We start from the raw sequence: 21123 nt of genomic DNA on the forward strand, positions 1-21123 counted from the left end.
ATATACACGATCCCTTGCTAGGCCTAGGGGCTAGCATGTGACGTCACATGATGCCGCATGTGAGCGTCAGACACTCTGTCCCTTCCTCAGTTCACGGATAGGTCTACAACAGGCAACAGGGCAGGCTGGGCTTCCCTCTCACACACTGCTAATGTAAGTGTTACCACCCAACAATTTGTGTTTATCTCCAACCATCATATCTCCACAAACATACATACATACATACACACACACACACACATATATATATATATATATATATATATATATATATATATATATATATAACATATTGGCAGTTTGGAGGGATATGTTGTGTATCTTTATACGTATATGCTTCTAAACTGTTGTATTCTGAGCACCTCTGCAAAAGCAGTGATAATGTGTGAGTGTGGTGAAAGTGTTGAATGATGATGAATGTATTTTCTTTTTGGGGATTTTCTTTCTTTTTTGGGTCACCCTGCCTCGGTGAGAGACGGCCGACTTGTTAAAAAAAAAAAAAAAAAAATATATATATATATATATATATATATATATATATATAGGTAGTAGGTTGGTAGACAGCAACCACCCAGGGAGGTACTACCATCCTGCTAAGTGAGTGTAAAATGAAAGCCTGTAATTGTTTTACATGATGGTAGGATTGCTGGTGTCTTTTGTCTGTCTCATAAATATGCAAGATGACAGGTACGTCTTGCTACTTCTACTTACACTTAGGTCACACTACACATACATGTACACGTTTATTTATACACACTCATCTGAGTTTTCTTTGATTTTATCTTAATAGTTCTTGGTCTTATTACTTTTCCTTTTATATCCATGGGGAAGTGGAATAAGAATCTTTCCTCCGTAAGCCATGCGTGTTGTAAAAGTCAACTAAAATGCCGGGAACAATGGGCTAGTAACCCCTTTTCCTGTAAAGATTACTAAAAAGAATAAGAAGAAGAAAATTGTCAAAGTGGGAAGTCTGAATGTGCGTGGATGTTGTGCAAATGATAAGAAAGAGATGATTGTGGATGTTATGAATGAGAAGAAACTGGATGTCCTGGCTTTAAGTGAAACAAAGCTGAAGGGGGTGGGAGAGTTTCAATGGAGAGGAATAAATGGGATTAGGTCAGGGGTTTCAAATAGAGTTAGAGCTAAAGAAGGAGTAGCAATAATGTTGAAGGATAAGCTATGGCAGGAAAAGAGGGACTACAAATGCATAAATTCAAGGATTATGTGGAGTAAAATAAAGATTGGATGTGAAAAGTGGGTTATAGTAAGCGTGTATGCACCTGGAGAAGAAAGAAGTGTAGAGGAGAGAGAGAGATTCTGGGAAATGTTGAGTGAATGCGTGGGGAGTTTTGAATCAAGTGTGAGAGTAATGGTGGTTGGGGATTTCAATGCTAAAGTGGGTAAAAATGTTATGGAGGGAGTAGTAGGTAAATTTGGGGTGCCAGGGGTAAATGTAAATGGGGAGCCTTTAATTGAGCTATGTGTAGAAAGAAATTTGGTAATAAGTAATACATATTTTATGAAAAAGAGGATAAATAAATATACATAGTATGATGTAGCACGTAATGAAAGTAGTTTGTTAGATTATGTATTGGTGGATAAAAGGTTGATGGGTAGGCTCCAGGATGTACATGTTTATAGAGGGGCAACTGATATGTCAGATCATTATTTAGTTGTAGCTACAGTTAGAGTAAGAGGTAGATGGGAAAAGAGGAAGGTGGCAACAACAAGTAAGAGGGAGGTGAAAGTGTATAAACTAAAGGAGGAGGAAGTTCGGGCGAGATATAAGCGACTATTGGCAGAAAGGTGGGCTAGTGCAAAGATGAGTAGTGGGGGGGGGGTTGAAGAGGGTTGGAATAGTTTTAAAAATGCAGTATTAGAATGTGGGGCAGAAGTTTGTGGTTATAGGAGGGTGGGGGCAGGAGGAAAGAGGAGTGATTGGTGGAATGATGAAGTAAAGGGTGTGATAAAAGAGAAAAAGGTAGCTTACGAGAGGTTTTTACAAAGCAGAAGTGTTATAAGAAGAGCAGAGTATATGGAGAGTAAAAGAAAGGTGAAGAGAGTGGTGAGAGAGTGCAAAAGGAGAGCAGATGAAAGAGTGGGAGAGGCACTGTCAAGAAATTTTAATGAAAATAAGAAAAAATTTTGGAGCGAGTTAAACAAGTTAAGAAAGCCTAGGGAAAGTATGGATTTGTCTGTTAAAAACAGAGTAGGGGAGTTAGTAGATGGGGAGAGGGAGGTATTAGGTAGATGGCGAGAATATTTTGAGGAACTTTTAAATGTTGAGGAAGAAAGGGAGGTGGTAATTTCATGCACTGGCCAGGGAGGTATACCATCTTTTAGGAGTGAAGAAGAGCAGAATGTAAGTGTGGTGGAGGTACGTGAGGCATTACGTAGAATGAAAGGGGGTAAAGCAGCTGGAACTGATGGGATCATGACAGAAATGTTAAAAGCAGGAGGGGGGGATATAGTGTTGGAGTGGTTGGTACTTTTGTTTAATAAATGTATGAAAGAGGGGAAGGTACCTAGGGATTGGCAGAGAGCATGTATAGTCCCTTTATATAAAGGGAAAGGGGACAAAAGAGATTGTAAAAATTATAGAGGAATAAGTTTACTGAGTATACCAGGAAAAGTATACGGTAGGGTTATAATTGAAAGAATTAGAGGTAAGACAGAATGTAGAATTGCGGATGAGCAAGGAGGCTTCAGAGTGGGTAGGGGATGTGTAGATCAAGTGTTTACATTGAAGCATATATGTGAACAGTATTTAGATAAAGGTAGGGAAGTTTTTATTGCATTTATGGATTTAGAAAAGGCATATGATAGAATGGATAGAGGAGCAATGTGGCAGATGTTGCAAGTTTATGGAATAGGTGGTAAGTTACTAAATGCTGTAAAGAGCTTTTATGAGGATAGTGAGGCTCAGGTTAGGGTGTGTAGAAGAGAGGGAGAATACTTCCCAGTAAAAGTAGGTCTTAGACAGGGATGTGTAATGTCACCATGGTTGTTTAATATATTTATAGATGGGGTTGTAAAAGAAGTAAATGCTAGGGTGTTCGGGAGAGGGGAAGGATTAGATTATGGGGAATCAAATTCAAAATGGGAATTGACACAGTTACTTTTTGCTGATGATACTGTGCTTATGGGAGATTCTAAAGAAAAATTGCAAAGGTTAGTGGATGAGTTTGAGAATGTGTGTAAAGGTAGAAAGTTGAAAGTGAACATAGAAAAGAGTAAGGTGATGAGGGTATCAAATGATTTAGATAAAGAAAAATTGGATATCAAATTGGGGAGGAGGAGTATGGAAGAAGTGAATGTTTTCAGATACTTGGGAGTTGACGTGTCGGCGGATGGATTTATGAAGGATGAGGTTAATCATAGAATTGATGAGGGAAAAAAGGTGAGTGGTGCGTTGAGGTATATGTGGAGTCAAAAAACGTTATCTATGGAGGCAAAGAAGGGAATGTATGAAAGTATAGTAGTACCAACACTCTTATATGGATGTGAAGCTTGGGTGGTAAATGCAGCAGCGAGGAGACGGTTGGAGGCAGTGGAGATGTCCTGTCTAAGGGCAATGTGTGGTGTAAATATTATGCAGAAAATTCGGAGTGTGGAAATTAGGAGAAGGTGTGGAGTTAATAAAAGCATTAGTCAGAGGGCAGAAGAGGGGTTGTTGAGGTGGTTTGGTCATTTAGAGAGAATGGATCAAAGTAGAATGACATGGAAAGCATATAAATCTATAGGGGAAGGAAAGAGGGGTAGGGGTCGTCCTCGAAAGGGTTGGAAAGAGGGGGTAAAGGAGGTTTTGTGGGCAAGGGGCTTGGACTTCCAGCAAGCGTGCATGAGCGTGTTAGATAGGAGTGAATGGAGACGAATGATACTTGGGACCTGACGATCTGTTGGAGTGTGAGCAGGGTAATATTTAGTGAAGGGATTCAGGGAAACCGGTTATTTTCATATAGTCGGACTTGAGTCCTGGAAATGGGAAGTACAATGCCTGCACTTTAAAGGAGGGGTTTGGGATATTGGCAGTTTGGAGGGATATGTTGTGTATCTTTATATGTGTATGCTTCTAGACTGTTGTATTCTGAGCACTTCTGCAAAAACAGTGATAATGTGCGAGTGTGGTGAAAGTGTTGAATGATGATGAAAGTATTTTCTTTTTGGGGATTTTCTTTCTTTTTTGGGTCACCCTGCCTCGGTGGGAAAAAAAAAAAAAAAAAAAAAAAATTCAGGGAAACCGGTTATTTTCATATAGTCGGACTTGAGTCCTGGAAATGGGAAGTACAATGCCTGCACTTTAAAGGAGTGGTTTGGAATATTGGCAGTTTGGAGGGATATGTTGTGTATCTTTATACATATATGCTTTTAAACTGTTGTATTCTGGGCACCTCTGCAAAAGTTAGTTTAATATGTTTATTATGCACCCCATACCCATCCTGTGGGCGGTAGTCAAAAGATTACAGAGGTACATAATTGGTCCAGGGACTGGACTCCAAAGTTTTGATAGCTGAGCAAGTTACAGAGGTAATGAACTCACAATTTACAAAGGTAATGAACTCACAATTTACAAAGGTAATGAACTCACAATTTACAAAGGTAATGAACTCCAGGTAAGTCTGGTCACAATCATGACAAGTTACAAAGGTATTTACAGATTACAGAGGTACGTAATGGGTCCAGGGACTGGGCCCCCAAAGTTTTGATAGCTGAACTAGGTACAAAGGTAATGAGCTCAGAAGTTACAAAGGTAATGAATTCTGTAGAATGGTTACTTACGTTTATACTTTGGCTACAATCATGAACAAATTATAGAGTAATGAGCAATTCACACTTCCACACCCGGTCACAACTGTAATGAGTTATTGGTGCAAATATTGATTGTTGAGTCTCTGCAAAAGCAGTGATAATGTGTGAGTGTGGTGAAAGTGTTGAATGATGATGAAAGTATTTTCTTTTTGGGGATTTTCTTTCTTTTTTGGGTCACCCTGCCTCGGTGGGAGACGACCGACTTGTTGAAAAAAAAAAAAAAAATCTATCTATCTATCTATCTATCTCTCAGAATTGAAAGAAAGGCAGGAAGATGGAATAGTAGATTGCTGGAATAAAAACCAAGAGGAAGGAGGTACCTAGTATGTGCTCCAACCCTCAGAAGACAGGAGAAGGAATGGAAAACCATAACTCTATATAAGGTCATAAAATCATGTGAAAATTTAAAGAACAATGATTACCTGGTGCTAGCAATAGGCAGAACAAGAAGCCATAATATTAAACTACAGTGCATTCAAAGCAGTGCAAAAAAACACTGAAAAGTATTTTTTCAGAGTGGCTAATTGCTGGAATGGGATTAGTTAAGAAAGTGTGCCAAATCCATTAGGAATTTTAAAAAACTTGTATGACAAATATATAATAAAAGATAGGACATTATCATAAGCTCTATTCCTGTAACAATTATTTAGTTACAAATAGGTAAATTTATATACAAAATACAGAATAAAGGGGCATCATTTCATAACTAGTCTGGTGAGTTGGAAAAGTGAGGAAAGGGGACAAAGAAAGCATTTACAAGCCCTCTAAAAAAGAAATAAATGCCAGTTGCCCTTCCTGCTGGCAAATTTATGGGAGGTTCACTGTCATTGTGCTTCCCAAATACACCAAATGAAATTGTGCCTTCTGGCTCACCTTTATAAATAAAATAACTAAAATTTGAATTAATAAAGGTACTAATGTATCATAAATTATGTAAGATAAAGAATTCCTGTCTAATGCTCACGAATATTATCTTTCATATCATACACTGACAGAGAACACACATGATTGGAAGACGTTTGAGGAATCAAAGTAGCAGCCACTGGTTCACAGGTAACCAGTAACTAAACAGAGAAATTACATCTCTGTCTTTTAGTATTTTATTATAAACATTTAAAAAAAAAAATTCAAAATAAAAATTTGTTTTACAGGCATTTGCAAAATAAAAATTTGTTCGAAAGTATCTGCCAAGTACCAAAATAATCTTTCAAAGGATAACTTTCATTCACTCAAGTCTAAATCTGTTTCTAAACATTGAATGAGCTCTCCTTTTGGCATGAACATATCTAAGCATTACTAGAATAACCAATGCTATACTAGCTATCACAAAATAGAATGGAGCCATGGAAGTATGAGAAGTAGTTTCAGATGCAGTGGAAGATAAATAATGTGGTACTGGAAGGGCAAGTTCAGGAAGGATAAACTTATTACTGTGCTTGGGTACACCACCTGGTCTGCTGGACAGTAGAGCCATGGCAGCTTGTGTTATGGAGGCTTCCTTCTTGGTGCTTGCTTTCATTTCTTCTAGATGTTTTAAGACAATGTCAGCCTTGTCTTCCAGGGACTTGTCTTGTTCAGCCACCCTTAAAGGTCATTACTTATTTCAATAATGATACCACTAAATCACAGACATATAGCATGAGAAAGCCTTTATTAATATAAATGTTTTACTCAGTGGAGGCTTGATGATGTTCTCATTGAGCAAAACATCATATTTTTATTTATTAAGTGTTGGCTTACTGCCTTTCTTTCAAACAATAGCACTATACCTGGTGTATTTTTATATGCAACTGTACCTGGTGTACTTTTATATACAAACAAATATGAAGGCTAAATTCTGAATATGTATAATAGGGAAAGAACTGAAAATTTAATTATTTAAGAACTTAGTAAATGAAGGAATAAATCAAAAGAAAAAATCTTACCTACTCAACCCTGAAGGAATATCATCCCTAAAGAGTGGCTGATTGAGCAATATTCCAGAGCCAGTGTGAACTTGGAAAGACCCAAGTGGTGGCTGCAGAGCCAATGGTAAAGGGGAAATTTTTCCACCAGCTGCTCCAACTCTTACTGCCTCATGTCCAGGGTATAATAAGTAACGCAAGTGGACTGACAAAGCTGCTGATGCAACCGCTGTTAAATGTGATTGGCACCCATCTATGTTGGAAAAAATTAACTACTGTATTAATATTCCAGACCATCACATACACACGATATACAGTAAACACAATCATAAAAGGGAGAATACATTCATGAAAATTGGCCACATATGGAAAATATTGGTATGTGAAGTGAAGAATATATGGGGGAAACAGAGTTACGTTCTACATTTCTCTAAATTTGCCAAACAACTTTTATTTAAATATTCTGGTAAGTAAGTAAGTTTATTCAGGTATACACAAATACAGTTACATAGATTATCATACATAGCAGCATATGTGTAGAGAACCTAGGATAACCCAAAAAAGTCAGACAAAGTGACTTACTTCCATTGGGGTCCTTTACTAGCTAGTAGGTACAAATTAATTCAGCTTACTTACTCAACATTCTAGTTGCTGTTGCTTGTTGACATGGAAGTGTCAACCTCAGCCCTATTAGATTTATATATACTGCTATAGTTCTTGTTATTGTGAATACAGAGCTGTGAGCAGCTGATAGTTGTAATGGAATGCTTGAGTACTATTCTTTAATGGATCTCTTGTCTGTTTTATCCCTCAGAATTGGCATTTTTTTCACCAGGTCACAATGTGCACTACTCTTTACATAAGCTCTCATTTTCTTCTTGTCTCTAACTGTACAGTAGTGTGCAAATTAACTAGGACAGGAGTAAACTTTGTGATTATCTCATAATATGTCTTAGTATCCAGCCTAACTAATGTTGTCTGGGATCTTTTCTATTCATATGGGTTTGCTACTGATTTCTGGCAACCATCCAGCTGTGGTGTTACCCTGTGACTCTTGTCAATGCTACAACAGCTGTTGTTGTGGGCATTAACAAAACACAGGCTCACAAAACAGGACTGTTCAACTGTGGACAAGCTAACTGCTGCTATTATTAGGACCTGGTACCACAATTAAAAAAACTTGCCAAAATGTGTTCATTAGCTGATTCTATGCCAAAGCAAGTAGCAATGCTTATAAAAGCAAAGGGTAGTCATATTTCTTATTAAAATCAATTATCTGTCATATCAGTGCTGTGTATTTTTTAAATAAACATTAATTTTCCAAATAAATGTCTTAATTCATCACTGTCCCAATTAATATGCATACTACTGTGCAGTTGGTGGATTCTCTCCAAACAAAAGTGTGGGCAGTCTGAATTACACTGCACATATAACACCTCTAAGCTTATCAAAAAATTAACACTATCTTCAATACTGTAAGAGATCATGCTTACTCTTTTTTGGCACTTCCAGCATCACTAGTATTCCTCATGGGTATTATGATTAACCCTTTCACTGTTGCAACCCCTAAAATTAAAAATACTGACAATGTTGCAATTTAAAAAATAATAATAGTTTTATCTACTGAAAAGGTACAGAATCTTTTACTGAAGGTGATGACACCAAAAATGCAAAATTTGATGTAAAACTTATGAAAATATGTCAGCATGAATCTGGCAGTCTGGGTGCAATATACACATCACAATTTCACCAAATATGAAGTCTATTTTAGGCCATGAACCTTGTGTTCAGAAAACCACATCAGTGGTGAAATTTGAAGCCAATCAGATGAGTTTGTTTTCCATTTTGTAGTGTTTCATGATCTTTTCAAATTTCAAGTTTTTGAGGGTTTATCGCTTAATTATGATTATAATAATAATACATAATCAAGTTTTTCAGCTATAAAAAAAATTGAAATCTGATGTTCTGTCTTATTATACTGAATATCAAATTTAAAATGAGCTCTACAGTCCAGTGCCAAAAAAAATCTTAAAATTATGAAACTTAATACTGCACATGTAGAAAGGCAAAAATGAACACTCATAAGCTTGAATGACCAGATGGAATACAAAATTAAAAGAACATGCTTGCTGATGATGCAAGGATTCTATGCAAGATAAGAAATAAAAATAAATATGCATCTTTGCAGGGAAACCTAGAAAGATTGGGAAGTGGAGTGCTAAATGGATTATTTAATTTAGTGTGATTTTTTTTTTTAACAAGTCGGCCGTCTCCCACCGAGGCAGGGTGACCCAAAAAGAAAAAAAATCCCCAAAAAGAAAATACTTTTATCATCATTCAACTCTTTCACCTCACTCACACATAATCACTGTTTTTGCAGAAGTGCTCAGAACACAACAGCTAAGAAGCATATATGTATAAAAATACACAACATATCCCTCCAAACCGTCAATATCCCGAACCCCTCCTTTAGAGTGCAGGCATTGTACTTCCCATTTCCAGGACTCAAGTCCGGCTATATAAAAATAACCGGTTTCCCTGAAATTTTTTTTTTTTTTTTTCAACAAGTCAGTCGTCTCCCACCGAGGCAGGGTGACCCAAAAAAGAAAGAAAATCCCCAAAAAGAAAATGCTTTCATCATCATTCAACATTTTCACCACACTCACACATTATCACTGCTTTTGCAGAGGTGCTCAGAATACAACAGTTTAGAAGCATATACGTATAAAGATACACAACATATCCCTCCAAACTGCCAATACCCCAAATATCCCTGAATCCCTTCACTAAATATTACCCTGCTCACACTCCAACAGATCGTCAGGTCCCAAATACCATTCGTCTCCATTCACTCCTATCAAACACGCTCACGCACGCCTGCTGGAAGTCCAAGCCCCTCGCCCACAAAACCTCCCTTACCCCTTCCTTCCAACCTTTTTGAGGACAACCCCTACCCCGCCTTCCTTTCCCTACAGATTTAAATGCTCTCCATGTCATTCTACTTTGATCCATTCTCTCTAAATGACCAAACCACCTCAACAACCCCTCTTCAGCCCTCTGACTAATACTTTTATTAACTCCACACCTTCTCATATTTAATAGAAACAGAAAGAGAAAAACAGATAAACAGTGGCAGAACACTGGAATGAATTACAGGAAAAGGTAGCATGGTTACAAACACCATATTTCAACATACCGGCCATATCCCACAGAGGCAGGGTGATCTAAAAAGAAAAACAAAAAATTTTCTTTTCAAATTTAGTAATTTATACACAAGAAGGGGCTACAAGCCTCTTGCTCCCAGCATTTTGGTCGCCTCTTACAATACGCATGGCTTACGGAGGAAGAATTCTTTTCCACTTCTCCATGGAGGGAAACCAATTACATGACAAATTTTATATCAAAGATAGGACACCATGAGTTTAGCACTGTTCTTGTAGCTACAAATAGGTACAGTAATCACAAATCAGCAGTCACATTTCATGCATGGTTGAGGCCCATCAGTTGATTGTACAATCATATTTACAGTTAAACTCTTCTTCCATACTGGGCAACAAGTATGAGATAACCAACAAATAATGACTGTGAGAATGACCTCTGTGCAAGGACACTCCCAGAAGTGTAGTCACAATGCCTATTCATAGTAAATGGAATGTAAAACTAAGCCAAATAGTATGTAAAAATAAGGCAGTGGTAGAACAGTCCTAAACTAGTGGTTTAGGAGGTAAAAACAGACAGGTTATATTCCTATTGATTAACCAAAAGTCAAACAAACTAAAGATTTAAAAAACTGCAAAATGAATGATACATAAGATGCCAAACACCATCAACAGGGAAAACAACAGGCCATAATTAAAAACTAATGAACACAGGTAGTATTCAAAAGATATAGTATTACAAATTTTTTCTTTGCCAACACTGGTAGAACAATGAAACGAGTTACACGACAAAAAAAATGACACTCCACAAGCTTAGCTCTGCTCCTGTGGTTACAAACACCCAATTTACAATCATAGTCATGAACTCAGAATACTGAACAAATAGTTTGATAAAGAATATCATTACCTGGAAGCCTTTCCTCTGTTAGCAATTTTCGACCCACAGTAAGATATGGTTTAGTTGCTGGGAAGCAACCCAACTCATTCTGCCATTCAAATATACCAGTTAGCCAGTCTCGTTTCAAAAATTCCACATAGCCCAACATACCACAAATAAATTCTGAAAAAATACACAAGCATTAGCAAATACTAAATTCTTAAGACAATGCTGTAATGTACCGTATTTCGTGGCTTATTAGACACTTTTTTTTTCCATAAAATGTCTCCAAAAACCACCCTGTGGCCCATAAACTGAAGGTCAGTGATGGGAGCTATAAGTTCAGGGTGTGGGGTGGGCTGTAGCTCTCCCAGTTACATCCAATGCCGAGCCATTGAAACTAAAACAAGTCTTGTGAGCCACGAAATACGGTATATTATAGTACTTAAAATTAGTACAGTAAATTTTATTTATACTTTTAAGAGGTGATGCACATAATGTATCATATTTCTACCCTGTACATATTACAAATTATATGACTGCTTTCAATATAAGGACTTAATTATATGATTTCTGAATGTATGGTTACTCAATGCGACCCACAGCAAGGTCACTTCCTTATCTTAATTCATAGGGTTGAACATACTGCATTTCACACACAATTTTTTTTTAATAATACACTAGTTGCATTCCTGATAATGGAGTGTTATGCAAAATCATGTTAAGTGAACTGAAGAACACATGGGAAAATTATTACATGCTCCAGACCTCTAGAGGCCAAACAAATTGTTTCTAATTTCTTACTGCATCAAAATTAATGAAGTTTTTGACACCTTACATGTTAGATGTCACTGCTTGTTGATCTACAAATATATGTTACATACCCAAATTTTGTTTTACTAAATAAACTTATTTAATAAGGCTTGGAGAAAGCTGGAGTGTGACGCTGATGTTTGACGCCATATGCACTTCCATCTATTCCTTCCAGAAATTATGGGCATGGTGTTTCATCCAGAGAAAACACTTAAGGCTAATATGCCACCAGTGACTTATAAATTTAATACACAATCTTATCAGTACAAAACATGCAAAAAAAAAAAAAAAAAAAAAAAAAAAAAAAAAAAAAAAAAAAAAAAAAAAATACCCAACCTTAATTATTTTAGGGTTGGGATCCCTGATCTGAGAGTTGCTCTCAGGATCAAAGAATTTAAAAAAAAAAATAATTTTTTTCTCATGAAATGACAGAGAATCTATTCTGAAGGTAATGAAACCAAAAGTATGAAATTTGGCAGAAAACTTACAAAATTACACTCTCGCAAAGCTAGCGGTCTTGGTGATATTTATGTATCAGCGATTTCATCCACTCTGAGCCCTCTTTTTGGCTAATTCCATTGTTCTAGTTGCCCAAACTCATAGCTATTTCACTAGTATTCTTTTTATTATATCAAGTTAGTACAAGAAATCACCCATTTACCTATTTTATCAATAAAGTGATCAGAAATTGATAATTTGCAGATATTCCTCGCACTTAAAAAACATTTCCTCTGCTCATTAGTTACATCCCCAGGCCTCTCCTATATTACACTTGCTTTCCATTTTGAATTTTTATTCACACAAAAAATAGAAGATTTACTGATATGCAGACTACTGCATTATTATAATAATTGCATAAATAATGTCAGCACATTTCTAAATGAATATTAAACCAACCGGTTGGATGCACATTGAACCCAAAGTAGTGGAAATGTTCAATTTTTGCCCATATTCCAGAGTAATTTGTGTGCTCTGGAATATGGGCAAAAACTGAACATTTCCACTACTTTGGGTTCAATTTCAAGCTACTTCCAGTATTGAAACCAATCAAAATCACCTCTATTTCTGTAATACATCTTCCATTCTATCAAATGAGACCAAGAAACTCGAGAATACAACCACACAAACCATACAAAAACACACTGCAAAGTCACTGTTTTAAACCAAGAGCATGGTCGCAGCTTTTTCCAATCATACACCACGCAAAGCATGACTTTTTTTTTTTATATGGTGCACACTCACCACATAGACCCATTCTCTCATATCTAGGTCAGAATTTACTGCTCACAGCTTATCTGAGTGAGATGAGCTCATCATGTAGAACTACGACATCGACCCCCACTTCAGAGCTGTAGCCCTACGGCACCCACCTGCAAAAGGTTAAATACTTACTCTTGCTTGAAACTGACAGCCATCTACTGCTCAAGTGAGCAGTAAATGGCTGTCAGTCACATGTTTTATCATCTGTTGAGGTCAAGAGGGCTACTACAGCATACACTACACTGACCTGGAGTCAGTAACCAGTTTTGAATAAAAGTCTCGTGCTTGAGCCACCTTTTTAAAACTTTTACGGCGTGCTATTCAAGTTTCATGGCATGCTGTGCAAATCTGTTGCAAAAACTTAACATGTTTTTGTTATAACATGGTTCAGATGCATCATATTCAAGGGTCTACCATACATAAGCCACCCACCACACTGCCAGGTTCCATGCATTATTGGTGATAAATGGAACCATGATATATGTTTCTTGTCAATACAGTACCAGACTATGAATGTTTAGTGTATTCTATTACACAGAGCATTTTTAAATGCTCTAAACACTCGTATCATGTGGAGTATGTTCCGGAAAATTGGCCCATTTATGGAAATTACCAGCAAGTCTTCCAAGCACCTCCCACATCATTCTCTGCTTCAATATTTTTAGACAAGTTTTTGAAATAAAAAAAAAACCTGGACAGCCCTTGCACACAAGAGGTGATTTAGGATAATCAGTCTTTATTTTAGAGGAGTTAGACGAAGTTTCTATTACACTGGTAAAGAGATTTTGTAATCATTACATAAATAAAAAGTTATTTTTTCATTAAACATCAAACAAGAGCCACTTACCCATTTCTAACAAAAGGTCTCTGAATGTAAGAATGTTGTCAGTGAATGTAGCAGTAGCAAGTGAAACAGCATCAGTGTAAAGGTTGGAGCACATCTCTCCTTGCAGTTGTTCCACACTTCCACTACGCTTGTGTTTAACCAACCACTGCTCTAAGCGACTTCCACATCCACTCTAAAAATAGTCAGATGTATTTTTCTATGAAAGTACTTAATTTTACATAAAAGAATAAAAGCTACAAAAATTCTTCTCAGTAAATTATAACAATTGTACTATATTAAAGTATAATTTTGATACAGTGTGGGGTTACCAAAAGTATAATTCAGAGAGCTGAGGGTGGGGTTATTGAGATGGTTTGAGCATTTAGAAAGGATACAATACAAACAAATAGAATGACTATAAATCTAGGGTGGAAGGAGAGGTGGAGGTTGTCCCAAGAAGGGTTGAAGGGAGGGGGTAAAGGAGGTTTTGTGTACTAGAGCCTTGAATATCCAACAGGCTTGTGTGTGTGCATTAGACTGGAGTGGAAACAAGAGGTTTTTCTGACTTGACGTGCTGTTGGAGTATAAGGTAACATTTATGATGGGAAACAGGGAAATCAATTAATTAGCTGGACTTGAGTCACTGAGGTGGCAAGTACAGTGTCTGCACTCTGGGAAAGAGATGTTGCATTTAAGGTCATCTAAACTGTGATGTCAGCACACTTGTGGCAAAACAGCAATTGAATGAATGACAGTGGGTGTTTCTTCTCTCCTTTCTCAGTCGTCAGCCAGCCATAAGTTGTCATCAGGTATATCGACAACACTACAACACAATACTGCAAATAAGTACGTGTAGTTCTGGAAATTATAGGTAGTAGGTTGGTAGACAGCAACCACCCAGTGAGTGCCAAGTGAGTGTAAAATGAAAGCCTGTAATTGTTTTACATGATGGTAGGATTGCTGGTGTCCTTTTTTCTGTTTCATAAACATGCAAGATTTCAGGTACGTCTTGCTACTTCTACTTACACTTAGGTCACACTACACATACATGTACAAGCATATACAGTGGACCCCCGGTTAACGAACTTTTTTCATTCCAGTAGTATGTTCAGGTGCCAGTACTGACCGAATTTTTTCCCATAAGGAATATTGTGAAGTAGATTAGTCCATTTCAGACCCCCAAACATACACGTACAAACGCACTTACATAAATACACTTACATAATTGGTCGCATTTGGAGGTGATCGTTAAGCGGGGGTCCACTGTATATACATACCCCTCTGGGTTTTCTTCTATTTTCTTTCTAGTTCTTGTTCTTGTCTATTTCCTGTTATCTCCATGGGGAAGTGGAACAGAATTCCTCCGTAAGCCATGCGTGTCGTAAGAGGCAACTAAAATACCGGTAGCAAGGGGCTAGTAACCCCTTCTCCTGTATATATTACTAAATTTAAAAGGCGAAACTTTCGCTTTTCCTTTTGGGCCACCCCACCTCAGTGGGATACGGCTGGTACGTTGAAAGAAGAAGTTCCGGAAATGCATACATTTCATGGAAGTAGGGACCTGATTTTCCTTTCATGCTTGAAAATAATTTCTGTTATGCCAGCATAAAGTCTCAGTTTACAGAGCCTGTTTTTCTTATATAGTTTTTTTTTTTTCCAAAATCTTGCCACACACAGGAAATTTAAATTTTTGTGTATGACAAAAATATAGGTACTAGACGGTTGGTGGACAGCAATCACCTAGGGTGGCACTACTGTCCTGCCAAGTAAGTGTGAAATGGAAACCTGTAATTGTTTTACATGATGGTAGGATTACTAGTGTCTTTTTTTTTGTCTCATAAACATACAAGGTTTCAGGTACATCTTATTCCTCCTACTTACACTTAGGTCACACTACACATGCATGTACAAGCATATATATACAAACCCTTCTGGGTTTTCTTTTATTTTCCTCCTAGTTCTTGTTTTTGTTTATTTCTGTTTATCCATGGGGAAGTGGAATAGAATTCTTCCCCCATAAGTAATGCGTGTCATAAGAGGTGACTAAAATGCCGGGAGCATGGAGCTAGTCATCCCTACTCCTGTATATATTACTAAATGGGATATAGCCGGCTTGTTGAAAGAAAGAAGAAGTATGGCACAAATAAGAGGTTAATCCTCGAGGGTCACTGACATGGACTATTGGTAATACAGGCTCTATCATCAAAGTTAGACATGTCTGACTGCACCAGCCTGAGGTTGATAAGACACTGGTCCCTAAATGACACAAGAGTGGAAGATGGAGTGTTTGTCTATAGGAATGCTATAGTTGTTCCAGCAAAGGAACCCCTGTTTGTAAAGGCAAAGAAAATGGGATTTCATTTGGAGAGTAAAACAGGTCTAACTGAAAGGGGTGGTAGGGAGGTTGATATATTATGATATATATAGCAGTTCATTAGAACAAATTCCCAGAAAAAGCAATATTAATATTTTTTAATTGGAAACTGAAAAGAAATGTGCATAACCTAACCTGCTGAATAAGTCGGGCCCTCCTGTACTGTAAAAATTTTGTGTAGCTATAATAACAAAATATGTTGTAGTGTAATACCTATACTGTGCAATTTAATATATCTTTTAATATGACAAAATATAGTTGAACTATAAAGTAATTATTTACCATTTCTGCTACCATTGTGTAAAGTATCTGATGATTCAAAGCATATTTGTCTCTTCCAGGTCTGGTCATCATCCTCTGGCAACTCTCTGTCATGTGGCACATCATCCCATTAACTGGTTCTAATAGCTCGGCCATGCAATGGTCACTCTCGACTTCTGATAAATATTTGGAAGACCACATTTGTAGAATATACTGTAGACAGTTTCATATATATGTAATACCATATTTATACCTGTCTGTATTACAAAATATTTCATTCAGTTACTGCATACATGTACTGTACTGGTATTCCTAGATGAAAGAAATAAATTACATAATATAATTTTAACAGGACACAATACTTCTACATTACAGTGTGAACTGTTGGATACAAAGAGCAAAATAAATTGGAGCAAGAGAACCTCACATCTCTGCACTGCAGGCAGCTCTGGGTGATATAAATGAGTACAAACAGGAAGCACATCTGTCTTGCACTCAGAAGACGGAAGATCAAGCCTCCGCCACATTCTGTGCTGAATGACCTACATGAGTTTAGCGCTTAACATGAATTAAACAACAACAGACAAAGCAGGCAGCCCTCCATCTCACATTTCCCTCCCTCCCTTGCCATTTTGTGGGATCAGCAAACTCTAGACTAGCTCCTAATTACATTTGTAATCCTTACTTTTTTTTTTTAAACCAGAGTTTTACAACTAGCATATTTTAAACACTGTTAAGGTGCAACCTATACCACAACTTACCATTGAGGGTTTCTGGCTGGGCAAGAAGACGTACATGACTAGACCAGAGTAGAGACATGTCAACAGTACGGTGGGAATGTCCAATATCCCATGACAACTGGAACATCCGTTTTAACCGTTTCATGTATTCCTCATCCTTTTCATGCAGGTAGGGTACGGCCAATTTTACAACACGTCCTGTAAAATGAGTGTATGCCACAGGAAGGTACAGTGAATGCCCATATAACGTATTTTCAAATACATAATGACTGAAAATAAATCCAGAAAGTCTCTTGCACAATAAAATGTTGTTGCTTGTAGTACAATAACCTCTAATGACTGGTGACTGAGATTCATTCTACTACACTCGTTAATATTTTTACTCACAAGAATTCGCTAGAAACTGAGAAGCTTAGTTCAGCTTCACAGTATAGGACACTGTAAAATAAATTGTACATTTTACCACTGTCAACATAAGCTCCCAAAGACAATCAAGTGGTAGGCATACATGGTATTTATCTGATACTTCTGTCAATGTTGTGAATTAAAAGGAAAGTTTTATTATACAGTGGACCCTCGGTTAACGAACTTTTTTCATTCCAGTAGTATGTTCAGGTGCCAGTACTGACCGAATTTTTTCCCATAAGGAATATTGTGAAGTAGATTAGTCCATTTCAGACCCCCAAACATACACGTACAAACGCACTTACATAAATACACTTACATAATTGGTCGCATTTGGAGGTGATCGTTAAGCGGGGGTCCACTGTATTTTTTAACATCTCTCAGAATGCATCTTATAATAATACTGAAGTCTATGGTTAAATGTGTTGCAATTAGTGTAAATTTATTTAGAATCACTTTTTTATAGAATGTATCCTTGTTGCTATATGTACAGGACATTTCCAACTTACAAAACCCCAAGTTACAAACATTCACACTTACAAATCAGGCACTTAGGAAACAAATATATTTTTCAACTACAGTACTGAGGTACAACACAAACAAGTATGAAACATAACCATCCTTTACATTCCTACAGTATTTTATATACAAGCAACTCATGTGCAAGTTAATAAACTAGGAAGGCAACTTTTTTTTATTACTGCTGACCACCTCTATAATAAAGCAGTGAACTACATTAATATATTAAGATACCATATACTGTTTCTTACCTGCTCTGGCTGCCATTCTTGAGACATCGTTCTTCATGATACTGTCCATTATGCCACTCAAGAAACCCTTATTATACTCAGCAACTAAAAGATTCAGCTGACCTGTGAAAAAGTAAATACTGTACAATATAGTGTAGGATACTTTTACACAATTTACTACTGTGTATACTGTAATTGAAATCTTTCGTATAGTGTTAAAGTAAGAGATGAACTCATACAGATTATATACTGTATTTGTGGGATCTATTTTTTAAGTTGGCATTGGGAAATAGGATTAAGAATAAAATAATGTCAATTTAAATAATGGAAGGTGTGGGGCAGGCTTTAATGAACATCGAATGTACAGGAAGCCTACTAAAGGTTTTTTCAAGTGCCTCTATCTTCAAGTTTGATGAACAATTTAATAGGCCTTGATGTATCTCAGCCTCAGTGCAACCAAGAAAGGTAGCCTCCACCCCTAATAACCCGACCCCCCGTCCCCCCCAAAAAAATGTGTGAGTTACAGGGGTATGTAAGTCGTATGGGTGTTGGAATTGTAGGGGTATGAGAGCAAGTTATAGGGATGTGTGATTTTATTATTATAATCAAAACCAAGTGTTAAACGCACAAGATGGGATGTGTGAACCAGTTCTAGGGGTGTGAGCAAGTTGTATGGGTGTTGGAAGTGTTAGGAAGTACTATGTAAATTGTAAGGGTAAAGGACTGAGTTTTGGGTTGTTGTAGGGGTGTAAGAATAAGTTGTGGGGAAGCGGGAGTTGTTGGGAGGTGGAAATGATCTGTGGGTATGTAGGAATGAGATGTAGGGATGTGAAAATGGGAATAAGTTATAGTGGCGTGAGAATGTAAGGATGTGAAACTGAGTTGCAAGAGTTGTAAATATATGAGAAAAATAAGTTCCAGAAGCTGTAACTTGATTCTATATCTTATAGAAATAAACTGTGATTAGTTTAAGATATATATCAATATTAAAGAAGCCACTCTGAGTACCAAAACTCACCTTCAACAACTTTGGCACCAAACATGCCATCAAAATTAATGAACTCGTAATTTTTCTCATAATAATCAATGACTTTGTCCAGAGCAGCTAACACCTGCATTACCAGCTGGGTGTCTGAGCCACCCTGATGTTGTAGTCCAAAACTACTATTAGACCTGACCAGAGAAAACCTGTGGATGCGCTCCTTGGAACCCTTGTAGGCACCAAGACGAACTTGTCCTCCTCTCACGCTCGTCTTACTCCATTCCCATTCAGCTACTATCAGTAACTTAATTGTTGCCTGTATTATAAATGTATACAACGCCATTCTCAACACTGCTACATAGTAACACAAAAGGGTTGCTTTTGCTGTTGTTGGGGGTTGAGAGGGCCACTGAAGTTTACGCCGTGTTGCACCTTACTTCCCACTAGTTGTTCACCACCGGTTATAATAAGTAACTTTATTCAGGTACAGGTACACATAAGTACAGTTACATAAACTGTCATGCATACCAGCATATGTGTAGATTACCTAGGACAGGGTAAGCCAGTGGAAGGCCTCGGTCGATGACGAGGTATGCCACGAAACATCTAAGGTGGCAAATTGCTTTAATTCCTACTACACATCTGTTGCATCAACACTAGTAAGTAAACTACCAGCTGCATCAAATACCTTTAACACAGATTCTGATAAGTTTCAAACATACTATACCAATAAAGGGGTAACCCCAAACAGTTGTCAACTAGTAAGTGTATCTCATAACCTTATTCAAAAAGAACTAAGCAGGTTAAACCCAACTAAGAGCACAGGCCCTGATAACATCCCGTCTAACTTCCTAATTATTATTATTATAATAAAGGGGGAAGCGCTAAACCCAGAGGATTATACAGCGCCTGGGGGGGGGGATGTGGAAGGCATTCAGGCTTAATTCGGGGAACTGGAGCACAGATCCAATTCCCCAAATCAAGAGCCCCTCACCAACATCAAGGAACCTTCCTTGAGGGGCCTCTAACTTCCTAAAAGATGGTGCTTCTGAACTGTCAATCCCTATTGCTCACATAATAAATCTATCAGTCATCACTAATACCGTACCGGATGGGTTCAAGGAGGCCAGAGTTACTCCTATCTTCAAGAAAAATAGTAGGTCTGATGTAAGCAACTATAGGCCTGTTAGTATACTCAGTATAATATCCAAAATTCTAGAGGGCGGTGTACTCTCCAGTAGTTAAGTACCTTAATGACAACAACATTCTCCATAGCTATCAATCGGGCTTTAGAAGATCTTACTCAACCGACACCTCCCTAATTAATCTGATGGATTACCTGAGAACTGAAATGTCAAAGGGGAACCTCATAGGTATGGTAACCTTAAACTGCAAAAGGCCTTCGATACTGTCAACCACAATATATTATGTAAGAAACTTCAAGCTATCGGTATAGGTTCTGTAGACTGGTTTAAGTCCTACCTTAGCAACAGGAGACAAATTGTCAAAATCAACAAAACGGAATCAGAACCCCTGCCGATAGCATGTGAAGTTCCCCAAGGTAGTATTCTGGGTCCCTTATTATTCTTATGTTATGTCAATGACATGCCTATCAGTGTCAAGTGCAAACTCCTACTGTATGCAGATGACAGTGCTCTGTTAGTGTCAGGTAAAGACCCACAAGATATAGCTAATGTTTTAACACTGGAACTGGAGTCCTGCAGCAAATGGTTAGTAGACAACAAACTATCATTACACCTCGGGAAAACTGAAGCCATTCTTTTTGGCACGAAACAAACTGAGAAGGGTAAATAATTTTAATGTGCAGTGTAATGGGGAGCCCATCAATTTGGTTTCATCAGTAAAATATCTGAGAATCTCCTTTGACCCATGCATGTCAGGAGAATTGATAGGGAACAGTGTAGGAAAGAAAGCGAATGCCAGACTGAAGTTCCTGTATAGACA

General features: G+C 37.4%; 1 protein-coding gene across 1 annotated transcript; it reads right to left on the minus strand.

Annotated features, from left to right (window-relative positions):
• Positions 1–4022: 4022 nt before the first annotated feature.
• LOC128699989 (UPF0764 protein C16orf89 homolog) lies at positions 4023–19578 on the minus strand. The gene is made up of 8 exons (XM_053792864.2): positions 19195–19578; positions 18198–18299; positions 17044–17220; positions 16304–16458; positions 13669–13840; positions 10779–10931; positions 6735–6966; positions 4023–6392 (listed from the first exon to the last, which is right to left on the minus strand). The coding sequence occupies exons 1-8, from the start codon at positions 19499–19501 to the stop codon at positions 6035–6037; spliced, it is 1656 nt and encodes a 551-aa protein (XP_053648839.1). The 5' UTR covers positions 19502–19578; the 3' UTR covers positions 4023–6034.
• Between the last annotated feature and the right edge of the window lie 1545 nt (positions 19579–21123).

This window comes from Cherax quadricarinatus, chromosome 64, assembly GCF_038502225.1.
Source record: "Cherax quadricarinatus isolate ZL_2023a chromosome 64, ASM3850222v1, whole genome shotgun sequence".
In the NCBI taxonomy this organism is placed as follows: Eukaryota; Metazoa; Arthropoda; class Malacostraca; order Decapoda; family Parastacidae; genus Cherax; species Cherax quadricarinatus.

Coding starts and splice junctions, on each gene's coding strand:
- LOC128699989 (XM_053792864.2), bottom strand. CDS start 19,501: ATGGCGTTGTATACATTTATAATACAGGCAACAATTAAGTTACTGATA. Junction 16,459..17,043: donor CCAGCCAGAAACCCTCAATG/GTAAGTTGTGGT, acceptor AATATTTATCAG/AAGTCGAGAGTGACCATTGC. Junction 13,841..16,303: donor ACACAATGGTAGCAGAAATG/GTAAATAATTAC, acceptor GACTATTTTTAG/AGTGGATGTGGAAGTCGCTT.